General features: G+C 43.6%; 1 protein-coding gene across 1 annotated transcript in view; it reads left to right on the top strand.

Moving 5' to 3' along the window:
* Positions 1 to 25,230, top strand: part of LOC134541408 (radial spoke head protein 9 homolog) — a 31,432-nt gene extending 6,202 nt beyond the window's left edge. The window contains exons 3-4 of the mRNA XM_063384842.1: positions 16,006 to 16,288; positions 24,972 to 25,230. Of these exons, the coding sequence (XP_063240912.1) occupies positions 16,006 to 16,288; positions 24,972 to 25,132 (444 nt within the window). The 3' untranslated portion in view covers positions 25,133 to 25,230. The remainder of the gene's footprint in view (positions 1 to 16,005; positions 16,289 to 24,971) is intronic.
* Positions 25,231 to 25,434: the final 204 nt, after the last annotated feature.

The raw sequence follows: 25,434 nt of genomic DNA, 5'->3' as shown, positions 1-25,434 counted from the left end.
CAGCACACTGGCACACCGACATGCCAAACGCTGATACACTGGCATGCTTTCACGGCACGCTGACATGCTGACATGCTGACATCCTGGCATGCCGGCATGCCGACACGATGGCACGCCAGCACGCTGGCACGCTGGCATGATGACACATGTCAGCTTGCTAACAAGGCTCCTGTTATCAGCATGCATGGGCCGTGTCCGAGTAAGCTGCAACTACAGCCCCATCGAGAGTGATTCTCGGAATCATAATCTGTTATTGCAATATATGTATTTAATGGATATATATGGGCGATGTCTTAAAATGTTCATAACAGTTTAAAGTTTTTGACTTAGCATAGTATTTATCAATACGGGCGTCATTTATGCTCTGGTAATGTTTAGACGTATTCAATATCCTGTAACGTTTTCTGAATCATGTCCACAGTTCCAGTTAAAATTGCTGCAGATACCCTCTGTTTAAGGTACTGGATGATCGTTATCTTCTCAGCGTAAGCAATGATGTTTCAATGTTTCCCCACAGAAAGTTTTAGTGCGACCTTGTGTAACCGCGAGGTTTCATATGCCACAAGATCGGTGAAACTTGTAGTGTTGAGGAAATAAAATATTCTGGCCGAACAAGAATATCAGAAGAAATGTAATGCATAACGCAATCTTACCCAAAGGAATTAATTGTTCAGAGAAGTTTAACGTTTAGGGTTTTAAAAATTTAAGATATTCACAAACGCATGAAGCTTCGCTCTTGTAAAACTAAGTTATTGCATGAAATTAAACCAAAAAAGATAAAAATGTATGGAATTTATTCAGCCACCGATTCAAAGATTTACAATTAGATGTTTTTCTCGTGCACTGCAACAACAAATTTCTGTTCGGCAAAACAACACAATCGGAGCCTTCTATTGATTGGTAAGACAACGAACGTCCAGCAACTCCACGAGATGACGCTGTAGCAATTGCAACTGGAACTGTGGACGATTCAGAAGATGTGACAGGATATTGAATATGTATAGACATTACCAGAGCTTAAATGACGTCAATATCGATAAGTACTAAGCTAAGTCTAAAACTTTAAACTGTTCTAAAGATTTTAAGACATCGCACGTGTATACTCATTAAATATGTACCTCTTTAACAATGTCAGTTTATAATCCCGAAAGATTTTCGATATATATACATACACGAACTTGTTCCCGGAAATGACAACAAGACTGCCTGAACTAGAAGTGAAGTATGCCAGTGCGCAAGTAAACGAATCTGCGAAGGAACTTTCACGTTATCACTTCCTGGTAAAGAAACATCGTAATTTTTAAGAGCATTTTGTAGTTAATGTTTCACAGAAAATTCAGTAATTTAAATACAATAGTAGGTAAGTTTAGTAGGTCCTGGGGCACCGGATCAACACTCGGGATTCACAGATTCGCGGTGGCCATCTTGGATTACGTCACTTCCGACGCCCATCTTGGATTACGTCGCTTCTGGCAGCCATCTTGGACTATGTCACTTCCAGTGGCAATCTTAGTTTATGTCACTTCCAGCGACCATTTTGTATTTTGCCATGTTTGTTCTCTAAAACATTCTGCTATTTTGAATTATGATGTCACATCCACCATTTTGTTTTCTAGAACTTTCTACTTTTCCAATTGAATGCCCCACTCCTTTGTGTTTCCGTTACGATGATAGCATCGAATAACCCACTCTTGCGCATTGCACTTTTCGTTACAGCCTCCATATTTAAAATAGGCCTATATTTACTATAAAAATAATTGAGAAAAATTAAAAATTAACTTAATTTAATTTAAATAAAAATTTACCATGAGCATCTTTTGGAGACCACCATCTTGATTTCATCTTTCATATGTTTTCATGAATGTTGGTTCCTCGTGCATGTAAGTTCGAGTTTCTATATCCTACAATGTTAATATGAACCTTATAGACTAAAAAGTTAAAAAGAAATTCACAAAAATTTTAAAATCTTCAGCCAATTAGTTCATAATGATTGTTGTAACCGCCATTTTTATTAAAGACGTAGCATTTAATCAAAGACATAAAAATATATCATATTTGTATACCCAGTCTGAGATATATGTTATATATCAAACTAATCGTCTCATTATTGAATATTCTTTAACTAAATTAAAGTAATAACTTGACGTCCCTCGGCTTTAGGTCCCTGATTTCCTGTTAGTGTAACTGTCCTGTTTTGCCCGTGTAGCTCTCGTCGGTGAGGAGTGAGTTCAGGTCAACGTGGCCGGGACTGGAAAATACGGGACCTGGAGGGAATTTAGGTGGGAAGGAGGAACGGTAGGCAGCTCCAAGGATAACTCGGTGATGTTCGTTTCCACGAGCCCCTTTTATTTTCGCATAGAGAACCTGCCGCAGCCTCACGGGCACGTCACGGAATGAGCGCCCTCCCCGCCGCGACCCGGACTCCCGGAAATAAGTCTCGTCTTTAGAAAACGTCACGACACGAACAGGGAAATTAATCCCGTAACTATGGTTCCGGTTAAGATTGCTCTGTAATGATGCGCAGCGCGTGCGCGGTCCGTCACGTAAGAGTCTCGTACTGACTGAGGGGTTCGGCGGTCCGTAACTGCGCGTACACGGCCTATGAATTTCGTCTGGTGACGTCCCGGAAAACTCGTAATACTCAATACAGCGAGCGATACAACGAATGCAGCTCAGCTGCAAAGACGACCCGTGACGTTTCACTGTCGTCGGACTGCAAGCTGAGAAAAAGCGCCTCACGAGCAGCGTGTAGCGGCGTGCACGTCTGCTCTCTATCGCGCCCAGAACACCACTGCGCTCTCCCACCCGCCCGCGGACCGAGGCCCGCGGGCTGTGGAGGAGGGGAGGGGAAATCGGCCGGCGTGGGAGAGGCCCGCCCCGCGATGCGCCAGGCTGCGATTACATTACTAGCACGGCATAAGCACTTGAGAAAAATCACAGAATTATTAACACAACTTAGCGAGTAATTAATTAAAAAGCGAATTTACACATGAATTAATTAGTTACGATTACATGACAAGCTAAGTATTTACACAGTGTTTTATACGTGAGAGTTTTGTTACGTTACAAAATATACACAATTGTTGAGGCTCGTGACCATTAAAAAATACATAATAAGCATAACTATTTACAACACAAAAAGAAGCCCACTGGCATGCTAGGGCGCACGCGGGTGCGTCCCTACTCGCCGCACTTCACAGTCGGTGCACTAGTATTGCAAGGGAGGACGTTGACGAGGCATAACGGCCTGAAGGAGCCGAGGAGACACTTGGGTCGATGTCAAATGTCCCCCCTCCGACGAGGCCGTATTGTCCGTCAACGCCTCTCATTTACTTGCATGGACGTGATACACTGGGCCGTTGCACTGGAGCACTGACCTGGTGAGTCCGGCGCCCTCGTGGTGTCGGTGCAGACCGTACCTGTCGCCATGGGGCCGGCCGAGGTGGGCGGCGGCGCAGCGTCAGGCGGCGGTGTCGCTTCCAAGGTGGCCCGCGTGACAGGCGGAAGGGGCGTGGCATCTTCAGCAGCGAGCGCGGCACCAGGCAGCATGCGTCGCGTCCAAGGTGGCCCGCGTGACAGGCGGAAGGGGCGTGGCACCTTCAGCGGCGCGCGCGGCAGCAACCGGCGTCGCTTCCAAGGTGGCCGGCGTGACAGGCGGAAGGGGCGTGGCACCTTCAGCGGCGCTCGCGGCAGCAGGCAGCGGCGTCTCTTCCTAGGTGGCCCGCGTGACAGGCGTAATGGGCGTATCACCTATAGCGGCGCGTGCTGCAGCAGGCGGCGTCGCGTCCAAGGTGGCCCGCGTGACAGGTGGAAGGGGCGTGGCACCTTCAGCGGCGCGCGCGGCAGCAGGCGGCTTCGCTTCCAAGTTGGCCTGCGTGACCGACGGAAGGGGCGTGGCACCTTCAGCGGCACGCGCGGCTGCAGGCGGCGTCGCTTCCAAGGTGGCCCGCGTGACAGGCGGAAGGGGCGTGGCATGCCCTTAGTATCGTGCCGTTGTGGCACACTCTCGTCGACGTGTGTGACGAGCGGATGTGGCACGCCCTCGTCGACGTGCTTGACAATCAGTTGTGGCACGCTCTCGACGTGCGTGACGGGCGGTTGTGGCGCGCCCTCGTTGACATGCGTAACAGGCGATTGTGGCACGCCCTCGACATGCGTGACGTACGGTTGTGGCCCGCTCTCGTCGATGTGCGTGACTAGTGGTTGTGGCGCGCGCTCGTTGACGTGCGTGCAGAGCGGTTGTGGCAGCACGGTCGGTTCGCACCGCATAGGCCCCTCGTGAGCCCCTACGGTAGTTGGGGGCGGCGGCGTCAGGGGCGGCGTGTCTGAGTCGGCCTGCCGTATCCACCCGGACGTCGCGTGACAGTCGTACCACAGGGGCTGGACGGGTGTGGCTTCCTCCGTCTGCAGCGATGTCCTTCCGCTCGGCGTTTCCACCCCATAGGGCGGAAGCTGTGTTGGAGGCGGTGTCGGAGGCGGCGTCGGAGGCGGCGTCTCTTGCAGTGGCATCGGTTGCAGTGGCATCGGGAGTATCGCCGACTCACGCAGCATGTCGGCGTCCACCCAGTGTGACCACTCGATCCTCGTGGTCGAGACACTTGCGGCAACACCCACACACAGCTTCGCTCGGCACTAGTCACACGTAAAGCCGGACATCCATTCCTCTTCTCGCGCGACCAGTTGTGAACACTCCCTGTGCCATAGATTCCCGCACGTCTCGCAGATCCGCCTATCAGATGTCCCGCCGGGGCATGAATCCGCACCGCACATTGTCCTACCATACGCCCGGTATTCAAAGCAAAATCCGCACTCATAATCTGCGAAGTGCTCGCAGCTCTCGTCGGGCTCTGGAAAGTCCGCTTCCGCCCATGTCTCGTACGCTTCCTGGAAATCATCCATGCTTATCGGGAGTGTCTCGCTGATCGGCGGCATTATCTTGCACCGAAGATCCTTGCTGCGTCGCGGTCTCAGGTTCGTGGCGCTCCCACATCGTGTTATCTGTCGCGCCAACGATCCTTGTCGCGTCGCCCACCGTCTCCGGTTCACACCGCTCCTACGTCACATTATCTTGCGCCGAACGTCTCCGGTTCGCGACGTTCGCGCGCCGTGATAACTCTCGCCGACGACTTGGGTTCCCATCGCTCCCACGTCGCGTAATCTCGCGCCGACGTCTCGAGTTCGCGTCGCTCTCACGCCACGTTATCTCTCGCCGGCGCGCCGGTTCGTCTCGGGTTCGCGTCGCTCTCACGCCGCGCGGCCGCACCTGCCTCCGTCCTGTCTGCGTGCGCTTACGTGCATCCGTGTACGCTTACGTGCGTTCGTGTGTGTTTACGGCCACACTAGTTGGGGGCCAAATGACGTCCCTCGGCTTTAGTTCCCTGATTTCCTGTTAGTGTAATTGTCCTGTTTTGCCCGTGTAGCTCTCGTCGGTGAGGAGTGAGTTCAGGTCAACGTGGCCGTGACTGGAAAATACGGGACCTGGAGGGAATTTAGGTGGGAAGGAGGAATGGTAGGAAGCTCCAAGGATAACTCGGTGATATTCGTTTCCACGAGCCCCTTTTATTTTCGCATAGAGAACCTGCCGCAGCCTGGCGGGCACGTCACGGAATGAGCGCCCTCCCCGCCGCGACCCGGACTCCCGGAAATGTCTCGTCTTTAGAAAACGTCACGACACGAACAGGGAAATTAATGCCGTAACTATGGTTCCGGTTAAGATTGCTCTGTAATGATGCGCAGCGCGTGCGCGGTCCGTCACGTAAGAGTCTCGTACTGACTGAGAGGTTTGGCGGTCCGTAACTGCGCGTACATGGCCTAAGACGTTCGTCTGGTGACGTCCCGGAAAACTCGTAAAACTCAATACGGCGAGTGATACAACGAATGCAGCTCAGCTGCAGAGACGACCCGTGACGTTTCACTGTCGTCGGACTGCGAGCTGAGAAAACGCGCCTCACGAGCAGCGCGGAGCGGCGTGCACGTCCGCTCTCTATCGCGCCCAGAACACCACTGCGCTCTCCTGCCCGCCAGCGGACCGCGGCCCGCGGGCTGTGGAGGAGGGGAGGGGAAATCGGCCGGCGTGGGAGAGGCCCGCCCCGCGACGCGCCAGGCTGCGATTACATTACTATAGAGCATCCCACTCTTAGGGCACGGTTACACGGGACCCTGAACTACTTCAGGTGAACATGTTTAAGTAAACACGTTTACAAACGCGAAAGTGTACGGTTACATGGTAGTTGCTGAAAAGTGTGTTCAACTCTAAAACCGATTGTCTACTGTCAACGAATGACTGTGTTGTTGATCTTCTCTATTTTGTATCCAGAAAACGCGGGATTTTCTCACTTGTTTATACAGTATTATCAGCAGAAATGGAATGTGTTTTCATATTGCTCAATATTTTTTTACAAATCGGAAATTCAAACAACATGCACAGTAAAAATTTTTAAACTTATTTTTATTATTTTTTGAGCGAGAGTACCTATCTCAGTTTTAAGATAATTAAGGTCATGATCAATTTTAAAAAAGTATATATAATTACCTGTTGATTTTTTTTTGTTGAATTCGGTAAAATATTACTCTAACTTGTGCCAGGAACACTTTCCATCTTGAATTTCTGCAAAGGACTGTTTATATTCTAAACAGCCAATCAGAGGCTAATGTAGAAGATATGTCGATCTGAACTACTTTGCCAACCTGTTTAAGTTAAATGGGAAATGGCCTGGAACGAAACATGTTCAGACTGTGTGTAACCGCACTCAACAGTTGAACATGTTCACCTGAAGTAGTTCCGACTCCCGTGTAACCGCGCCCTTAGATTGCAGTGTGGAAGTAAATGGGCGCATTCTCTCTCTCTCTCTAACACACGCCGATTGCCGTTAGCGCTGTCATTGTTTCTTCGTGCGTTGTTGCCAAATATCAAACGAAATTAAAATTTTAATTTTTGGACCAAGATTTTTTTCATATTGTATAGCATCGAAATACGCATCAGTCAATGTTTATTTTGAATACTTAACACTATTTTAAGTGTCCGAAAAAATTAAAAAACATAACTTATTCACTGCGAACTGTTTTGAAGTATTCCGAGATGTTTCACATAAAAAAAAACTACATGTTTTTTATTAATAGAGAAATGCCTTAGGACGCCACCGAACAAATGTTAAGACAAAAACTACATAGGTTTCACTTAAATTAATATTTTTTTTTATATATTGAAATGCATTTTCTCACAAACTGACACATCAAAAAGTTGATCAGCGGAAAACTTTTTTTCTATTAAAGATATATGGGGGACGAAAGCGTGAAAAATGTTCACAATGAATTGAATTAGTTTTTAAAAGCAGCTCCATCTCAATTGCTTGTACAGTTTCCGTGGAAATTGCTGTTAAAGATGTGTCTTATCAGTACAAGAGCGCGCTGCAATAGAATAGAGGTTTCTCTCACAAGCTGCCGTCGTAAGAGGAAACAGGGTCGTGTGTTTAGATAAGTGGGGTTCTGTCCTGCAAGCAATTTCAAATACATGGCTTCCTTAGTCAACCATGTATTTCCTTAGACACGCATTTCTGAAAACCAGCCTGCCAGTTAGTATCGCGTCTCGCGACGAAGCAACGCGTTGTGTCCGGTGACTCGTTACAGTTATAATTTTGACAAACAAATTATATATTAACATACGTGATTTTATTGTCTACAAGTTTTATTACGTGCATATAAAATATGGAAGTTAGAACACCGAAAAGAAATTATATCGGTAGGCTACGCGGGAGGGAGCGGAAGATTGTGTTGAATGTATTTGAGTATTTTTCAAAAAATATGAGTGTGTGCAATGCAATTAAGGAAGCTTAGCATTCTTCTGGTCAGCTCTGTGCTACTCTTATGGAAGGGGTATCAACATTGGTCAGTGGTAGCGATAGTGATTAAAAGGTATGTGGTGTTATTAATTTCTTAATCAAGTTAACGTTACATTTATCGTATAAATTCCCATGAATGAAATGTGTGTGAACAGATTCTTGTTGTAAGTTAAAGTTAAAAAAAAAAATTCCTTATCGGCACAGCCTAAAGGCGCAGGAAGATTTTGATGATTATATTTCTTTACATTAGAACAAAAAGGGATTTTTATATCCTTAAACCCATATTTTTTTCTTCCCCTTGCAGTAATGGTTGTTACAAAATATATTTTAATCGAATCTTGAACATAATATGTAAAATGTATCAAATAAATACGAAGGAATTTAATAGCGATGATGGTACACAATTTTGAATTATTTTTCTATCCTTCTCAACACCAAGCATCTTATCAAACATTGTTTTTGACAAAGTTTAGGAAAATAATTATGATATTTACAAACAATTTAAACAGATTTGATAAGGTGTCTACTAAGGCAGTTAGGTACTTTTTTTTTGTCCGGTGAAAATATTTTTCGAACCCATGCAGTTATGGCTGGTTGTATCAAAAATTTATTTAGAAAACATTTTTTGGCATTAGGTACTCCGAGTTATCATACGTTAAAACGGATGCGATAATATTCATATTATGGGAGTTGTTGCGATTTTTCTGTTTTTCAAAAAATCTTCCCCATTTCGACCCTATTGTTCGGATTTTTCCCATAACTACTCGACCGAGAATTTCCATTACCGTATTTTATTTATCATTTTGGACATGACTTGTCCAAAAATACGGCATTTATCGGGCCCATGAAAATGTGATTATATATATATGGGATTTTTAGAACATAAAAGAAAACTATAAGAAATTTTCGTCTGCAATAGGTAGTTTTTATTTGAAATTTACATAAAAGTAGCATTATTACAAATTTATATGTGTAATAGTATAAAATATTATAAATTACGATATGATTTCTTAAAATGCTTCTTGTTCTATCCGAATTACAAAGACACACATCTCCTGAAATTCGTAATGTGTTAGAGATTTGGCAACAGCGCGCGCCATAAGCCGTGTACTGCAATCTAAGAGTGGGACGGGCTATAGCACGGCATAAGCACTTGAGAAAAATCACAGAATTATTAACACAACTTGGCGAGTAATTAATTAAAAAGCGAATTTACACATGAATTAATTAGTTACGATTACATGACAAGCGAAGTATTTACACAGTGTTTCAGACGTGAGAGTTTTGTTACGTTACAAAATATACACAATTGTTGAGGCTCGTGACCATTAAAAAATACGTAATAAGCATAACTATTTACAACACAAAAAGAAGCCCACTGGCATGCTAGGGCGCACGCGGGTGCGTCCCTACTCGTCGCACTTCACAGTCGGTGCACTAGTATTGCAAGGGAGGACGTTGACGAGGCATAACGGCCTGAAGGAGCCGAGGAGACACTTGGGTCGACGTCAAACTCTTAATAACATATCTTCCAAAAAGTTTTTATTTTATTTACACCATCATAGATATCACCGATTAAGAGATTTTTTAAAGTCATCACTCACAAGAAATATTTACATTTCTCTCTTCTAAGCAGGAATGTGTTTGCATATGCATTTAAAAGCTGCATGGAAGCAGATATTTTAACGTTTGCTTTAAACAATTTTATTTCACTCTTTGTTATGTATGTTATGTATGTCTTTGATAACATGTCTATGGAAGACACAGTGGTGGTCAATTTCCGGCAAACAAAAAATATGGCTGGATATACAGGTGTGTGTGGTTAATTTACCAAGCCCTCAACATCAGACACAACATGGCGCTGCGGACTGACGAATTATGGTACAGTATGATCTATCACGGGGCAGTAACAGAACAGTGATTGTGTGTAGACGGTATTAACCGTAGTGATAATTTAAACGCAGATCGAAGTGTTGCATGGATTTGGTCCATTCACGAGCGGTACATAATGCAATCCCTGAAACTGCCAAAACCACTAAGTTTGGAAGGAGACTTAGGTAATAACTGGAAACGATGGAAGCAGTTATTTTGTGTGTATCTAAAAGCGTCGGGTGCGACGAATAAAGACGATGACGTGAAGATTGCCATTTTGTTGCACGTTATGCATGAAGAGGCTCAAGACTTGTACACCACGCTGGATGTGCCTACTAGTGATGCTACTAAGTTTGATTGTGTACTACAGCACCTCGAAGATTATTTTTTACCGAAGACGAATCAAAGTGTTGAACGTCATAAATACAACACCAGAATACAAGAAGAGTATGAAAATGTGGATTCGTTTGTTACTGCATTGACGCGTCTCAGCTCTAATTATCCCGTAGTTGTAGAAACTGATCATAAACCACTCCAGGTGATATTCAATAAACCCTTAGACAAATGCCCCCTGCGTCTTCAGCGAATACGAATCAAGCTACAAAATTATGAGATTACACTTAAGTATGTACCTGGCAAAGAGCTAATTGTTGCCGATGCTCTGTCCCGAGCTAGTTTTCAGGATAGAAAATGTATTATCATGGAACAGTAAATAGCTGCTCAGGAGGGTTTGGTAATACATCACATACAGGCAACACAGGACACTATGAACAAAATACAATTGCATACCCAGCAGGATGAAATGCTCAGTCAGGTAAAAGAGTTAGTTTTAAAGGGGTGGCCACCTTCTAAAGAAAAATTACCTCAGTCAGTCAAGCCATTTTGGGCATATAGGGACGAGCTTGTAGTACAGGGTAGCTTAGTTTTCAAAAACAAACAAGTAGTCATCCCTACACTAATGAGGAAAGATATTCTGCAGCGTATTCATTATAACCACATGGGAATTCAAAAGTGTAAGCTTCGTGCTAGAGAATGTGTGTTCTGGCCTTTTCTAATGAAGGAATTAACTGATTTAGTGAGTAACTGTAGTGCCTGTAGAGCAACACAAAATATGAACAGTAAAAAAAGTCATATGAATAAAGAAATTCCACAGCGGCCATGGCAGATCCTAGGAGCCGATATAATGCATTATGGTGGCGCTATCTCCTGGTAGTAGATTAGTATTCTAAATACCCAGAGCTAGTACAATTGAAAGATCTCAGTAGTGCCCACGCCATTACACAGTTGAAGTCCATTTTTGCCAGACATGGCATTCCAGAGGTATTGTATACTGACAATGGTCCACAATTCCGGTCAGCTGAGTTCACACAGTTTGTCACGGCGTGGAACTTACAACATAAAACTTCCAGCCCCATATATGCGCAGTCTAATGGGTTGATTGAACATTACATCCAAACGATAAAGAAAATGTTGAAAAGAACAGTAGGAGAGGAAGGTAAGGACTTAATGTTAACACTACTGGAATATCGTAATACCCCGATTGGTACACATCTACCAACACCAGCACAGCTGCTTTTCAGTAGACGTTTGAGAGGTTTGTTGCGCTACCAGCAACAAATGTTTCATCCAGAGATACAACAAAGCATAGTTCCTGAATTAATGGATAGGCAGGTGAAACAACAAACAAGTTACAACAAAAATACTAGAGAACTGAGGCAACTCCAGGTAGGGGATACAGTGCAGGCAAGGAAAGGGGATGGTTGGCAGAGGGGCCAAATATCCAAAATATTGGATAGACCACGTTCATACAGATTAAGGGTGGATTATGGCTATGATATAGAACGGAATAGGAGACACCTTATTCTGGATAGTAACAAGACTCTGTTGGTGAGGTGGGGATATGAGGAAAGTAATATGAATCAAGTAGAAGGGGAACAAGATAGAGGGGTAGGGGCAGAGAGAAGAGAAAGTAACCAAAGTGAATTTCGGGGATTTTGTGACAGAGTTCAAAGTATGCCTGTAACAAAAGGGTTTACGGTGACCCCCATGGACACCGAAACAGAGGTCCAACATAACGTAAGAAGTGAAAACCAATTGTCGACTAGTGAAGCTCCAATAGTTCATACAAGGTCAGGCAGAGTTGTTACAAGCAGTGGCGTAGCCAGGATTTGTGTATGGGGGGTGTTAAGAAGCCTGCAACCCCCCCCCCCCCCCGGGGTTTAAGCGGGTGGGTCCGGGGGTCCCCCCCCCCGGGAAAATTTGGATTTTAAGGTGTAAAATAGTGGTATTTAGCTGTTTTCGGTACTTAAATTTAAATATTGTAATGGTAAATTTTTATTAATTGTTAATATGAAATTTGTTTGAGTGATGAATAAAAAATTTAATTAAAATTTGCTGCTAAGGGGGGGGTTTGAACCCCTAAAACCCCCCCCTGGCTACGCCCCTGGTTACAAGGCCTGTCTATCTAAAGAAATATGTGTAAAAAAAACATGTATGTAAAGGATAAGATAAGGATGTGTATTCTTTTGTTTTTTTAGTTCTTTTATCAAAAAAAAAGTATATGTTATGTATGTTATGAATCAATTGAAATGTGGTGCCCTGCTTGTGTAATTGCAGTGGCTATAATGTCTTCGTCTGTAAGAAATGATGAATGTGTTTTCAATTGTTAATCACAAAAAAAAGGAGATGTTATGTATGTCTGATAACATGTCTATGGAAGACACAGTGGTGGTCAATTTCCGGTACACAAAAATGATGGCTGGATCTACAGATGTGTGTGGTTAATTTACCAAGCCCTCAACATCAGACACAACACTCTTCTAAGCAGGGACGTGTTTGTGTGCTCATATTAAAAAACTAAATGGAAGTGAGTTTTTATTGTCTGCATAAATAGTTTACAGTTCTCTCTTCTAATATATTTTACTCTTTCCTTCGTGTAAAAATTATTTTCTTTGTAACTATAGTTCGATACCTCGAAAGATGAATTTAAAGAAACATATTTTAACTAAAAGGACATTTATTTACCCACAAGAACTTATATATATAGAAACAAACCTAATAACCTGACGCCGCCGTCAGTGCTCCCTCTGAGAGCACAGGCCGTTATGTGTCCTCAACACCTGATCAGTGCCGCGCCTCGAACGCGCCCGTGCGCGCAACATAGTGCAGTGCCCCGAACGGAGTGACGTCAGTCCCGGCCCCCTACGTGTGCAAAGCGCCCGGCCGGGTGTGGCACTGCGCAACTAAATAATTTGTTCATGCATTTGATAAGATAAACAAAAACTAATACGTGTAAAATCATTAATAATTAATGTTAATTTAATAATCATTTTGTAAATTGTTATCATTCACAAAACTGGCCGAAATCATCTTCCCGCGCTCCGCAGTTTCCCGCGGAATTTTCCCCCCTCCCTGACCCCGGCGGCCAGGGAGGTTAGTCAGTCGCCATCCAGCACTCGCCCGGGCCGGCAGCCTACACACGGGGAGCCCTCAATTTTCGCGCCAACATCACCAGTCACTGCAATAGGTAATTATAGCCAAATCGTTTTTAATTCAGCTCCCCGGTCGGCCCGAATCGACCGTTCGAGACTCCGCGCGGTCCTTTAATAAAATGTGCAGTCTGACACAGGACTTTTCGTGTACTACGTAAATGATTAGGTGACCCATCGTGGCCCCCGCGCCTCACGCTTGTGAAATCCCACATCGGGAATTAGTTCATCGCCCCCGCAGGGCGGCACTGCGCCAAATGCGAATCTAAACTTTCAGACGAGTCATTAACTGGGACGTGCCACGGTCACGTGTGTGATATCCTGCAGGATTCCACCGCGCCCGTACCCAGCGTAACGTGGCCCTCGCCACCTCGCGGAGTAGCCGCAATTAGTTAACCAACTGAGTGGAACACTTTATCTAGGCCCGAACCCGGGACTAATCACAGTGACTATTGTGTAGTGTTTTGTATTAAGTAATTTTGTATGATTAATCTCCCCGTGCATTTCACATTGCGGTCCGCAGACTTTCACGTAGGTAGGAACAGACTTATCGTCCGCCAGAGCATCCCACTCGCAATTCGCCGGGAACAACCCCTATCAACGTGCTTGCCACCGGGTTACCGTGTGGCCGTAACAAGTCCGCCAATAGAGGGTGGCGTGCGTGGAGCTTAGGTCGACGATGAAGCGGCCAGTTACGTGAGTGTGTAATGTGTAAAGTGTGCGACGGAATAAACCAGCTAAAAGTACGTGTGTGTTTTTATTAATAAGGCGTCCTGGGAGGCCAAAACAGCCCGGGGAGTCCTTTGTCGACGCGTCCCTGCCTGTAGCCACGAGGCCAGGAACCCCGCCCTTGAGATTAAAATTCATCGAACATATCAAATTCACGTAAAATTCAGATCAGGCAACGGGGACGGCGTCAAACCCTAACACAATTGTTTCCAAACACATCAATCACCGCCAAAATGCCCATGCAAAAACGTATTTGGAAGATGCACCTTCACGCTTATGTTGCCGAGTATAAACTCGAGGATATTGTACCTCGTGTTAAAACACACTTACGCTAGTTTCAACCTCTCTCCCAGTCTGGCTCGAAGCAGGCGGCTGCCACGAGGCAGGAACAATCGGGCTTAGAGGCGGCGCGGGTCTGCACATCGGCCCCCAGATCCAGTGACTTTTGGGCTTTTGCCTCCCAAAATACTTGGTGAACAGACACTAGCGGCGAGCGGTCTATCTTGGGAGTTAGCTCCCACGGCTCCTCATGGGTACAACTGCGACCCTGGTGACTGCAGCGCTATATTTCCGACTAGTTGTGGAGGTACGATTCTTCGCTTATATTACCATCCTAACTTGAAATGTCGATCACCAACATTGAGGTAGAGGTCCTGCTATCCTCTACACTAGACCAGCCACATTCAAAATCACTCTCCCGGAAAAACAAACTTTTTTTTTTTCGAAAATCGCTCTCTGTATAATTGCTAACACGAAACTGAAGCTTGCTTTCAAACTTGTGCTGTAACTATGACATGGTTCACCCCCCTCCCTCTTCGTTTACCACTCCTCTCTAGTCCTGTCATCCCAAGCGCGCATCCCCTTGATGTACATCCACTGACATACCTACCCCCTCCCCAATCGCCGACACTTCCCGACCCTTTCTGGCCCGGTGATTTAGACCTGTCATCACATGCTCCTAGCCCCCTAATACCATTTGAAGCACTTTCGACGACAATTTTTATCATATTTCAAATGTAAACAAATATGCCTACCACCACGACCAAATTCTCGACTTCTATTAGTCACACTTAAACGAAAAATATATGAGAGTGTCTTGAAATAAAGTGCACAAAGTGAGTAGTAGAAACTTGGGGTTCTGCAATCACTCACACTAACTGCCTAACTGCCCCGGAGGGCATAGATATGACTTGTCGTTGCCCAGGACTGATCACGCTAACGGACCAGAGTATCAACAATGGCATGCATGCGAACACGGACGTGTATGGATTAGCTTGGAAACTCTCTACTCTTCTGTTTAAGTGATTCCGTGTGAATGATAGAAGCCTAATATTTTGTTGTAGCCATCTTTGCTTATGTTTTAAAAATATAGTTTCAACTAGACTAGATAGTGTTCTAACATTACTTTGCAGTTTATTTTTATTATATATCAAAATCCAGATCATGGTATGTTCTACCATTTAAAATAATTTTCAATTAATTTAAGGTTTAATTTCAATGATATTGAATCTCATTGTATGCCATTTGTTATGTTTACTCACAGGAGAAATACTAAAAAACTACCATTTCCACCAATAATACAAAAAAATTGAAAACAAACAGCTGGAAAAATAGTTCTAACCCCCCCCCCCCCCCCCCCCGCCAACCACCCCTCCTCGACAATGCACTTAAAACTTTTTCAGAGAAATTAAATTCTGCGTACACTTATGGTCAAATGTAAATATCTTGTGGTCTTGAATAGTGTCATTATGGATCTGACCTAAGCAGACTCAGTTACACTTGATGGAGTTGGGAATTGTCAAACAACTTGATGTGATGTAGTTGAAGTCGCTTTTTTTTTACCTCATCATCGCCATATTATTACACCCAAAACATTGTGAAAATGGTTCTTGATCACGTCTGACTGTGGTTTGTTAGTATGAATTGGAACATTCGTCGTTAAAACAATAACTGCACTAAATACAGTCAGTTAAAACTGTTTCAACGATTCAAACACGACACTCGAGCAATGTGTTGGGCGCCTAACCAACGCTGCACCCAGTGCCGGTGTTGGAACGCGCTCGCCCCGTGTCTCGCAGTTCAGCACGACCCTGAAGGAAGAGGACCGTCTGGCCGCGGCGGTGAAGGAGATCACCGAGGAGGGAGCGGTCTTGCCGCGAGGAGCGCTGCACAAGCGCTGCAGCGGGGACGTCGTGCAGAGCCAGGTGTTCAAGGGGCTGACCAAGTTCGAGGCACTGCAGCTCAAGTATTACCTGCACTGGCGAAGCCCTCGCGAGAAGTGGACCAAAAACTTACTTGTCCATCCGAAATACAACTATTCGATTGACTTCCTGGACACCATCGCCGAAGATGTTCCGTCAGGTAAGTGCATTTTCAAGAGCAAATGTAAATAACATATGCAAATATTTATTTTTCTTTGCGTCGCTAATGCTATTTCAGAATATTAATCATGTGCTCTTTACCAAGTCAACCTCAACCATAGGATATTGAAATTTCAAGTTTGCATTCAGTGATAGTTCAGCCATGAAAGGATATTCCAATTCGTTCGACGCTAACACAACCTGATGTATGAAATGATAAATATTTTTTTGACAACCATATTATTTGGTTACCAATTTTTTACACTCTATATTTATCTATAGTCAATAACTGATATCCTTTAAGACACACATTTCAAGATTTCTTTAGGCACTCAAGCACCTTTAAGGAGGTATTTGGAAACAAAATAAGTTTCTAGAATACATGTACAAAAGGAAATATTAATAAATTTTATCATGTGATTCTTATTAGTTCTTATTATAAATTCATAATTGTTATTCCAAAAAAAATAGCACAGTGACTAATCACTGGTCATATATATATATATCATTTTTAGTGTATGTCCATTGCAGCCCAGTAATGCAGCTTAGTCTAGTGACAGGGTGTCGCGGCGTGTAATTCCAAGGAGAGCATTTTGTTTAAATATATAATTTTTATATTACTTCTTTATCTAGAAACATTGTGTCTATTTTAAAACTATTTTTGCAACAAGTTTCATTAAGCTACACATTTTGACAATGTACTAGTAAATTTTATTGACTGATTTAGTGTTAGTCCATGAGTTTGAAGCCAGTATCAAACTCATTCACTTTGTTAGTAAATTACATATTATCATGAAACAGGCTTATTTTACCTTCAGATCCACACTGGCAGAGATCGTGGTGTGACTTGACCCGCCATCTTGGCCTCAGCCAGCAGATCAGCTTCATTGTCCTATGACATGGCTCGGTCAGGCTCAGCGCTAACTTCGGGCATTTTTTGTAGTCAACATCCGAGACTAATGTAGTCACTAAGGGCGCGGTTACACGGGAGTCTGAACTACTTCAGGTGAACATGTTCAGCTGTTGAGTGCGGTTACACACAGTCTGAACATGTTTCGTTCGAGGCCATTTCCCATTTAACTTAAACAGGTTGGCAAAGTAGTTCAGATCGACATATCTTCTATATTAGCCTCTGATTGGCTGTTTAGAATATAAACAGTCCTTTGCAGAAATTCAAGATGGAAAGTGTTCCTGGCACAAGTTCGAGTAATATTTTACCGAATGCAACAAAAAAAATCAACAGGTAATTATATATATATATATATATATATATATATATATATATATATATATATATATATATATATTCTTTAATTTATCCTGATCTTAATTTTCTTAAAACTGAGATAGGTACTCTCGCTCAAAAAATGATAAAAAATAAGTTTATAAAATTTTACTGTGCATGTTGTATGAATTCCCGATTTGTAAAAAAATATTGAGCAATATGAAAACACATTCCATTTCTGCTGATAATACTTTATAAACAAGTGAGAAAATCTTGCATTTTCTGGATACAAAATAGAGACGATAAACAACACAGTCATTCGTTGACAGTAGACAATCTATTTTAGAGCTGAACACACTTTTCAGCAACTACCGTGTAAGCGTACACTTTCGCGTTAGTAAACGTGTTTACTTAAACATGTTCACCTGAAGTAGTTCAGGGTCCCGTGTAACCGCGCCCTAAGTATGTTGCAGTCCCCGCCTAGAATGAATCGTCATATTCTCGCTTCTTCGGCAGATATATATGGCTTGTCGGTTTAACACGCCATTGTCATTACCGTTATCTAATGGCTTTCACCGTAAATGCATCACGATAACTCTACTACAGTTTGTGTTTTATCTGGGATTATCTCAACAGATATTTTCTAAGGATTACCTTGCCATCGCCCGGGTTCTCGTGTTCGAGACTCGGCGGGGTTCCTAGCGGGAAGGCTGTTCTCTTGCGGGGAGACATGTATGGGAGGGCGCCAGGCTAACACGGTGGTTAGCCACGAGGTGGGTCGTGCGGTATGAAGGCCCCTGCGTGGCCCACTAGGAACGGCGGCGGTGGTCGTGATGTTAGGGGTCCTTAATGGCTGCTGCACCACTGGCCCTACACAGCATAGGACGCTGATCCCTAACTGGATTGGGGAGGTTCGGAAATAACGTACACGGCTTTGCACTGTCGTTTACACGTCGCGCACGGAGAGTGCGGAGTGGACGTTTAATTACGCTGGCAAATTACACTTGCAATTACAGTCTCACGATTTCCCTACATGAAGTACACTGTCAATTATACAATAGGCACTCTGACGCGCCGTCACTAACGTTACGTCCTCACGCCAGTCGCGGTTGAGGGAGAGTGTTTGATTAGAGTCGGCTAATCCCGTAATTGGTGAACGGCGACGCGCGGGCCCACCTGTGTGGACCGCGGCTCGCTATTAAATTAAGAAAAGTCTACGATTAGATGTAGCCAGTGCCTGTGCACTCGGCGATTAATTTAAAGTCTGTTGTGGCGGGAGTCGGCCCGTACCGTATATTGCACGGCCCCACGTAATGCGTTGTGCGGGGCGTGTTAAGTTGACGCGGCTGGGTTAGGCCCTACACCGGAAAAGGACCGGGCGCACACGGGGAGTAGTTAAAAAAGGTTTCGGGGTCTGACTATAGTTACCAGATGGAAGTTCAATGAAGACAAAGAAATGCTGGCTCCCCGTGGGACGTGCGTCCGTCCCGGTCCGCGAGTCGCGCTGTACTGGCGTCTGGCCCTGGCGCAAGGGGAGGGGTGAGCTCCCTGTCGCGCCAGAGTTTCTAAAGTTCCGTTTTTTGTAAAAAATTATATTAATAAGAAAAAGCAAGTGGCTCTAAATTCACACAATAAAACTTAATGATTAACTTTATATATATATATATGTTTTAGAAATGACATTTAATAAATTTGTATAAAATAAGTTTGAATTATCAGAGTCACACTGGAGACTGTTCGTTGCTTGATAACTGCTCCAGTGGCGAATGATAAATGCTAATTTGGGGCGGTGTTAGTTAAGTCACATATTACACTATTGAAATTAGGCTGAAGGCCGCAAGGAGAGCACTCACAGCTGTTTTAGTAAAAAAAAAAACTACACGTGAGTGGCCCGGGCACTCCTACGTCGCACTTGTGTTGCACGGTGTTGTTAATTCAAAGTGGCATATTCATTAAAGTGTATTGAATTTACCGTGTACATGACTCGGTTTGTCTTGCCAATTAAGTTAAGGGCGTTGATAATACCTAAGTTCCGTGGCGCTCGCCTGACTCGGGTGGGCCATGGCATGGGGCGTGTTCCGTTAGCGGGGTCGGATACTGGCGGTTGCAGGTCGGGCTTTAGGGTGGCCTTCGGTCGGACGACGTCAACTTTATGGTGGTAAAATGTCACGCAAATGTTCATAATTATGTGTGTTTAGTAAATATCTGTTAAGAAAAATTGAGCCCAAACTTAAAAAGGAAGTGAGTTATCGTGAAAAAATACAGAAAAATATTTAATAATTAATAGCGATGAAGTTAATTTAAATAACCAATATGGTGCTTAAACTTAGCCTTAAACAGGAACAAAACTTGATAAAATTTTTGTATTCCCTCATGTAAAAAAAGGCAAAAAAAATTGAATTATATACAAGAATGTAATAAACCAAGTAAGCGAGTGTTACTCCCCTGTAACTGGTAGGAGACAGGCCTGTACCTGATCAGCTGACTGTACGAGCTCCAGTGAGGTGCCACTGGGGGGAAATACATGCCCGTTCAATGGAAGGACAGAAATTTCGGACAAATAATAAATAGTACCTTATTCTGCTTTTTAATGCACTTCTGACACAAAAAAAAGCATTATTAAAAATTATCGTCAACTGATTGTAGAGTACTGATTTTTTTTAAAATGACACAAAATACAGTATCATTAAAAATGTAAAATAATACAATTTTAAAAAAAATCTCAAAATGTCATTTGTGGCATGAAGTAGATCGTTTTTGATGTGTAAACGTCTTCTCTCTCGGTATACAGCATTTGGTAGGAGTCCTTTTGTGAATTGAACAGAAGTCGAATGAATGGAATTGTATAACCAAGGTGCTGAAATTGACAAAATGGAAACATAAAAACATATGTAGTCACTTTCGTAGACATTAGGGGACAGACCAAATGTATTGCGATGCCAAATGAAAATTTATGATAGTGAAACTATCCTGGAATATATTTGGTAAACTAAAGTTGTGATAGTAAAAATTGTAAAATACTGTTACGAACGCGAGAGACCAGACCACGATGTCAGGTGCGGAGCTGGCTGGCGGCCCTGCACGGCCACTGACGTCACATACTGTGTCACGTGCCGTCCACTAATGTAAGGCATGTCACGCGTGCCTGGCCGGATTACAAGAGCCGTCACTACCCCCTCCCCCTCCACTTCCCGAGCATCGTCATGCCTCGGACTATTATCATCTCCAACAGCTTGGGAATTCCGTGGGACGCCGCGTGGAGTGGCGTGAACAGACGCCGCCCTTCTGGATTGTTCGGGCGTCGGATCGGCCCGGGATGACGCGACTCGTCACAGTCGCTCTCGTCGGTTCTGGACAGACGACGCCCCAGTACTTAAGCAGCGACGCCATCCTACGTGGAGTTTCAAGGGAGTTCTGGGCGAGTTTAGAGAGTGAAAGGAAGTGCGAAATCGGCGAAGAGTGTGACCCCCTCGAGAGTGGCGCGACGTGGAGCGATGAGATTGAGAGTGGCACCGAGTGGCGCGGGACTGTGTGTGCGGACAGGTGCGAGGTAAGGGGCGAACCACTGTTGAGCCTAGATCCTGTGAGGAGTGCGAACTGCGGAACTTGACAGACATTGAGTGACTTGCGAATAAACATTTTTAAGTGCCAGTGATTTTTAGTAGGACTTTTTCAAGTACATTATTAACTAGTAATGTAAATATTAGTAAATAATAAAACTTAATTGAAAAACTTTATTGGGCTATCCCTTACGAACCCAGTTCTTACCACATATACCCGTAACAATAAGCAATAAAACTAGCATTACAATTATTATAATACATACTCTCCTTGAAAAATTTTAATAGGCTAGGTAGAACTAGAGCGTGAGCTCGTAAATCTCAAAGGAGAATTTTTGATGTGGTTAAATCTTCATCACTGGAAAAAAAAAATATAATAGAAACTTCTTTGGCCGCGATGAGAGTAAATGTTCAAGGCCGAATTTTAATGCAACGTTTTCAGACGCGAAAATGACAGTGAATAGGTACTTTTCCAAAGAGATATAAAGAGAGAAGTATGCCAAATATGTTGCTGGGATCGTTTTCATCCTCCTCTTTGTGCGATGATTCGTCCCCCGCCCAAAGAAATAGTACCGAGAGAGATAGATTAACGAAATAATAAGACAGGGTGTGTGCATGTGCTTGTTTCAGAAAATAGATATAGGTATCCTATACAGAAGCTGTGAATGTCTCGAATTTTATATTTGCTACCAGCGTGCTCACGTTCCTCCTTGTTAAACCAGCAGCACAGAGAGTGCTGTTGAGACAGTCCCTGAATTTTGCACATAGATAGCGCTACCTGTAATGAATTTCACATTTCGTTCAGAGAGTTGACGTGTTCCAAATGCCAGAATTGTTTTAAGAAGCTGTAACACACACAGTTTTACTATATGGTATGGGTATTTCAACAGTGAGAAATATTTATTTTTAATAAATCATTATTGATATCTTGAGAAATTATTTTTAAGTACCTACTTATTTTAATTAACTGATAATGATGAGCTTGTTCGCCCATGAATGGGTGTCGTGAGCACAGGCAACCCCACGGTGACGACAGCCGTGACGTCGCTGTGAGTGCCGAGGCAGGATGATTCTGTGACGGAATGTTATTGCCTTAAGTGGGAAGACGGTGCAAGGAACATCACAATCACTAGTCTTGAACCCAGTGAGGAGCTTTGAAAAATTCCTTCCTAGGTCCACCAGCTAACACGCTAACCACTAGACCAAGTGGGGATACTTATTATCTATTACATACAAATAATAAATAAAAAGTTAACAAGCTAGGTAGTATCAAACTGCCAACAGTGTGCCCTAGAATTCTCTGTGCCTTGGATCATGCCGGGGTGTTGGGAGTCCCTAAGTTTGTCCCAAGCATGTCTGGTCATGTGGTAGCCTGTTCGGCTCGCATTAAGGATGTAGTGGATTTGCCCTTAACTGCCTTCCACATGGAAGCTGCTCTGACCAGAAAATAGCACCAGTGTGATAACTAGCCTCTCGAGTGCAAGCAGCATTGTCTCTGGGGGAAAAGTAATTTTTATCATTGTTTTAATTTATTTATTTATTCTAATATCTCTGTCCTTTGTTGTTGGTTAACATATTTTCTCTACGCAAATTTGACGTCGTCCAGCCGAAGGCCACCTAAAGCCCGACCTGCACCCGCCAGTATCCGGCCACGGTAACGGAATGCACCCCTAGCCATGGCCCACCCGAGTCAGGCGAGCCCCTGATGACAAGGTAGAACCAAGGGCCGTGTCTAATTAATTAAACACCTCGACCCCCGTTCATTAACAATTTAACGTAAATTAAGGGTGCCTTCAATATTAATTAAAAAAACCCGCCCAGGGAAAGTGCGACGCAGGAGTGCCCGAGTCACTTACGTGTGAACTTACCATAATAAGTTTGTGAGTGTCTCCTTTGCGGCCTTCAGCCTTAATTAATTATAGTGTTAACGTAAATATTACCTCCCTGCTTTTTATGTGTAACTGGCCACTGGAGCGGTCAGCAAGCGACGAACAGTCTGTGGTGTGACTCTGAACATTGAAACTTAATTTACACAAATTAATTAAATGTAATTATTAAAGGACATCTGCCAATCAGATTAATTAAGAATAATTAATGTATGAATTTAGAGCTGCTCTCAGCTTATTATTATTAAAATAAATTCCGATTAACAGAACTTTAGCAACTTTGGCGCGAGAGAACACTGAGACCTTCCCTCGCGCCAAGGGCAAATGCCAGTACCAAGCGACTCGCGGACCGGGGCGGACGTGTGTTCCACGGGGAGCCATCATCCTTTGTTCTACACTGAGCAGTATTTCGGGTAATTATAGTCATCAACCTAAACCTATTGTATTCTTTTTACGTAAACTCCCTGTTCGTCCTCGGTTCTTTTACGGTGTAGGGCCTAACCCAGCCGCTTAACTTTTAAACTCCCGCACGAGCCATTACGCGGGGTAGTTCACCTTATGGCATGGGCCGACTCCCGCTATCAACGAACTTTTACTAAATGTCGAGTGCACGGGCGCCGACGACAACTACGTGTAAAAAACTTTTCATCTAATTTAACTGCGGGCCGTGACTCACACAGGTGCACACGGATGCCGCCAAATTAGCAACTTTCGGGATTGGCCGTCTCCAATAAACTCCCCCCCTAACCACGGCTGGCGTGAGGGCTTAAACTAGGGACAGTGCGTCAGAGCACTATCTTTTAACCAAGTTTTTTTTGTAGGGTAATTCCTTGTGCGCCGTGCGAGTGTAATGTAAGTGTAATTGCGACTCTAACTGTCCACCTGATTAAAAGTCCACTCCGCACACTCCGTGCGCGACGTGTCATCGACAGTATAAATCTCGAGTTCGTGTTTGTTATTGTATTGAGTCTCCCTATCCCAGCTAGGAACCAGCATATTATGCTGCACAGGGCCTGTGATGTGATACCAGCTAGGGATCCCTCCAACCACGAGCTACGCCGACGGTCCTAGCGGGCCACGCAGGGGCAACGCACCCATGAAACCCAAATTTGGTTAGACACCGAGCTAGCCTGGCACCCCTCCCCCCCCCCCCCCCCGGAACACAATTTCAATAAGGACCAGTTTCCCGCCAGGATACATGCCCGGTCTCGAACACGAGAACCCGGACGGCGGCAAATTTAATAACCGTTGTTTTGAAACTGTGAAAGTTCACACAAATTGTATTTATGAACATTTGCCCGACTTTTCACCGCTATTAGATAATACTTTGTAAATATCTGTTGAGACGATTTAAGACAATACATAAAATGCAAAAATACTGTTGGGATGAATTAAAAAGAGCAGTCCTCAGATAACAGAATGACAAGAAAATTAAATAACCAAGGTGGCGTGAAAGACGGATAACTTGCAAGCTTTCGTGAATGCTACTATGCAACATTCTGAGGAAGGTTTACTTTAAGGCGGAATATTTGGAATACTAAATTTTCTTCTAGTGATGCTTCCAGTATAAGCTAGATGTATTTACCAGTGTTTTATTAAATACAAAAAAAGTATCAGTTTAAAATGAAACAACCTTGCCAAAATATTCGTGTTTTCAAACGATTTTTAGAGTACAAGTTAAAACAGTAAATTAAATCGGTAACATGCACTCACGAATGTCGTAGAAGCTTTGGGTAAAGTACCTATAGTAGACAGATTATTCCATATAAACGGCCACAGCTGCTTGCACGCAAGATCAGACAGCAGTTATGTTGAGAGCTTATGACCTAACCTGTACTTAACCTCAAATTGTGGCATGCAGGCTTCTGTTGATGACTCCAGTTTTTTAGCGTTCACTTGCAGACCACACCAACGGACACTGAATTTATATATGTGTGTGTGTATAAACTTTAAAAATTAGGTACACAAAAATTGGGCATTAATTGTTAATAATAAAGTATATTTATTTTTCAGGAAGTTGGAGCATACAGGTTGAAGACGATGGCCGACTCGTTATTTTCAGAAGTCTCATGTGGACAGGAATGACGTTCTACCATCTAGCTTCATCGCCAGACTTTGGTTTCGCTTATTTCGGTTATGGGAAGCGCAACATTGATATCCCATTCATGCTGTGAAGGAAATGAAAAGTTTTTAATCTAATGTAATCTTTCAAATAAACTTACATTCTTGTTTAACATAAAGGAATTGCTGAGAATATATTGCTGCTACTGAATAGGTTGCGCGTGAACTTGTATTTTTATGATTTTGAAACACAAAATTGAATCTTACTTTATTTGAAAATATTGATTAGGAATTTTTTTTCTGTCTGTAAAGATAACATTTACCCAGATAGGAACAAATTCCTAATTCAAGCTGGAATCGAGTTTGCCATGACAAGCGATCAAACTTGCAACAAGCTTATTAAGACATGCCCATA

Source organism: Bacillus rossius, chromosome 18 (assembly GCF_032445375.1).
Source record: "Bacillus rossius redtenbacheri isolate Brsri chromosome 18, Brsri_v3, whole genome shotgun sequence".
NCBI lineage: Eukaryota > Metazoa > Arthropoda > Insecta > Phasmatodea > Bacillidae > Bacillus > Bacillus rossius.
The sequence above is the reverse complement of the archived record's forward strand: the minus strand, read 5'-3'. Positions and strand labels throughout refer to the sequence as shown.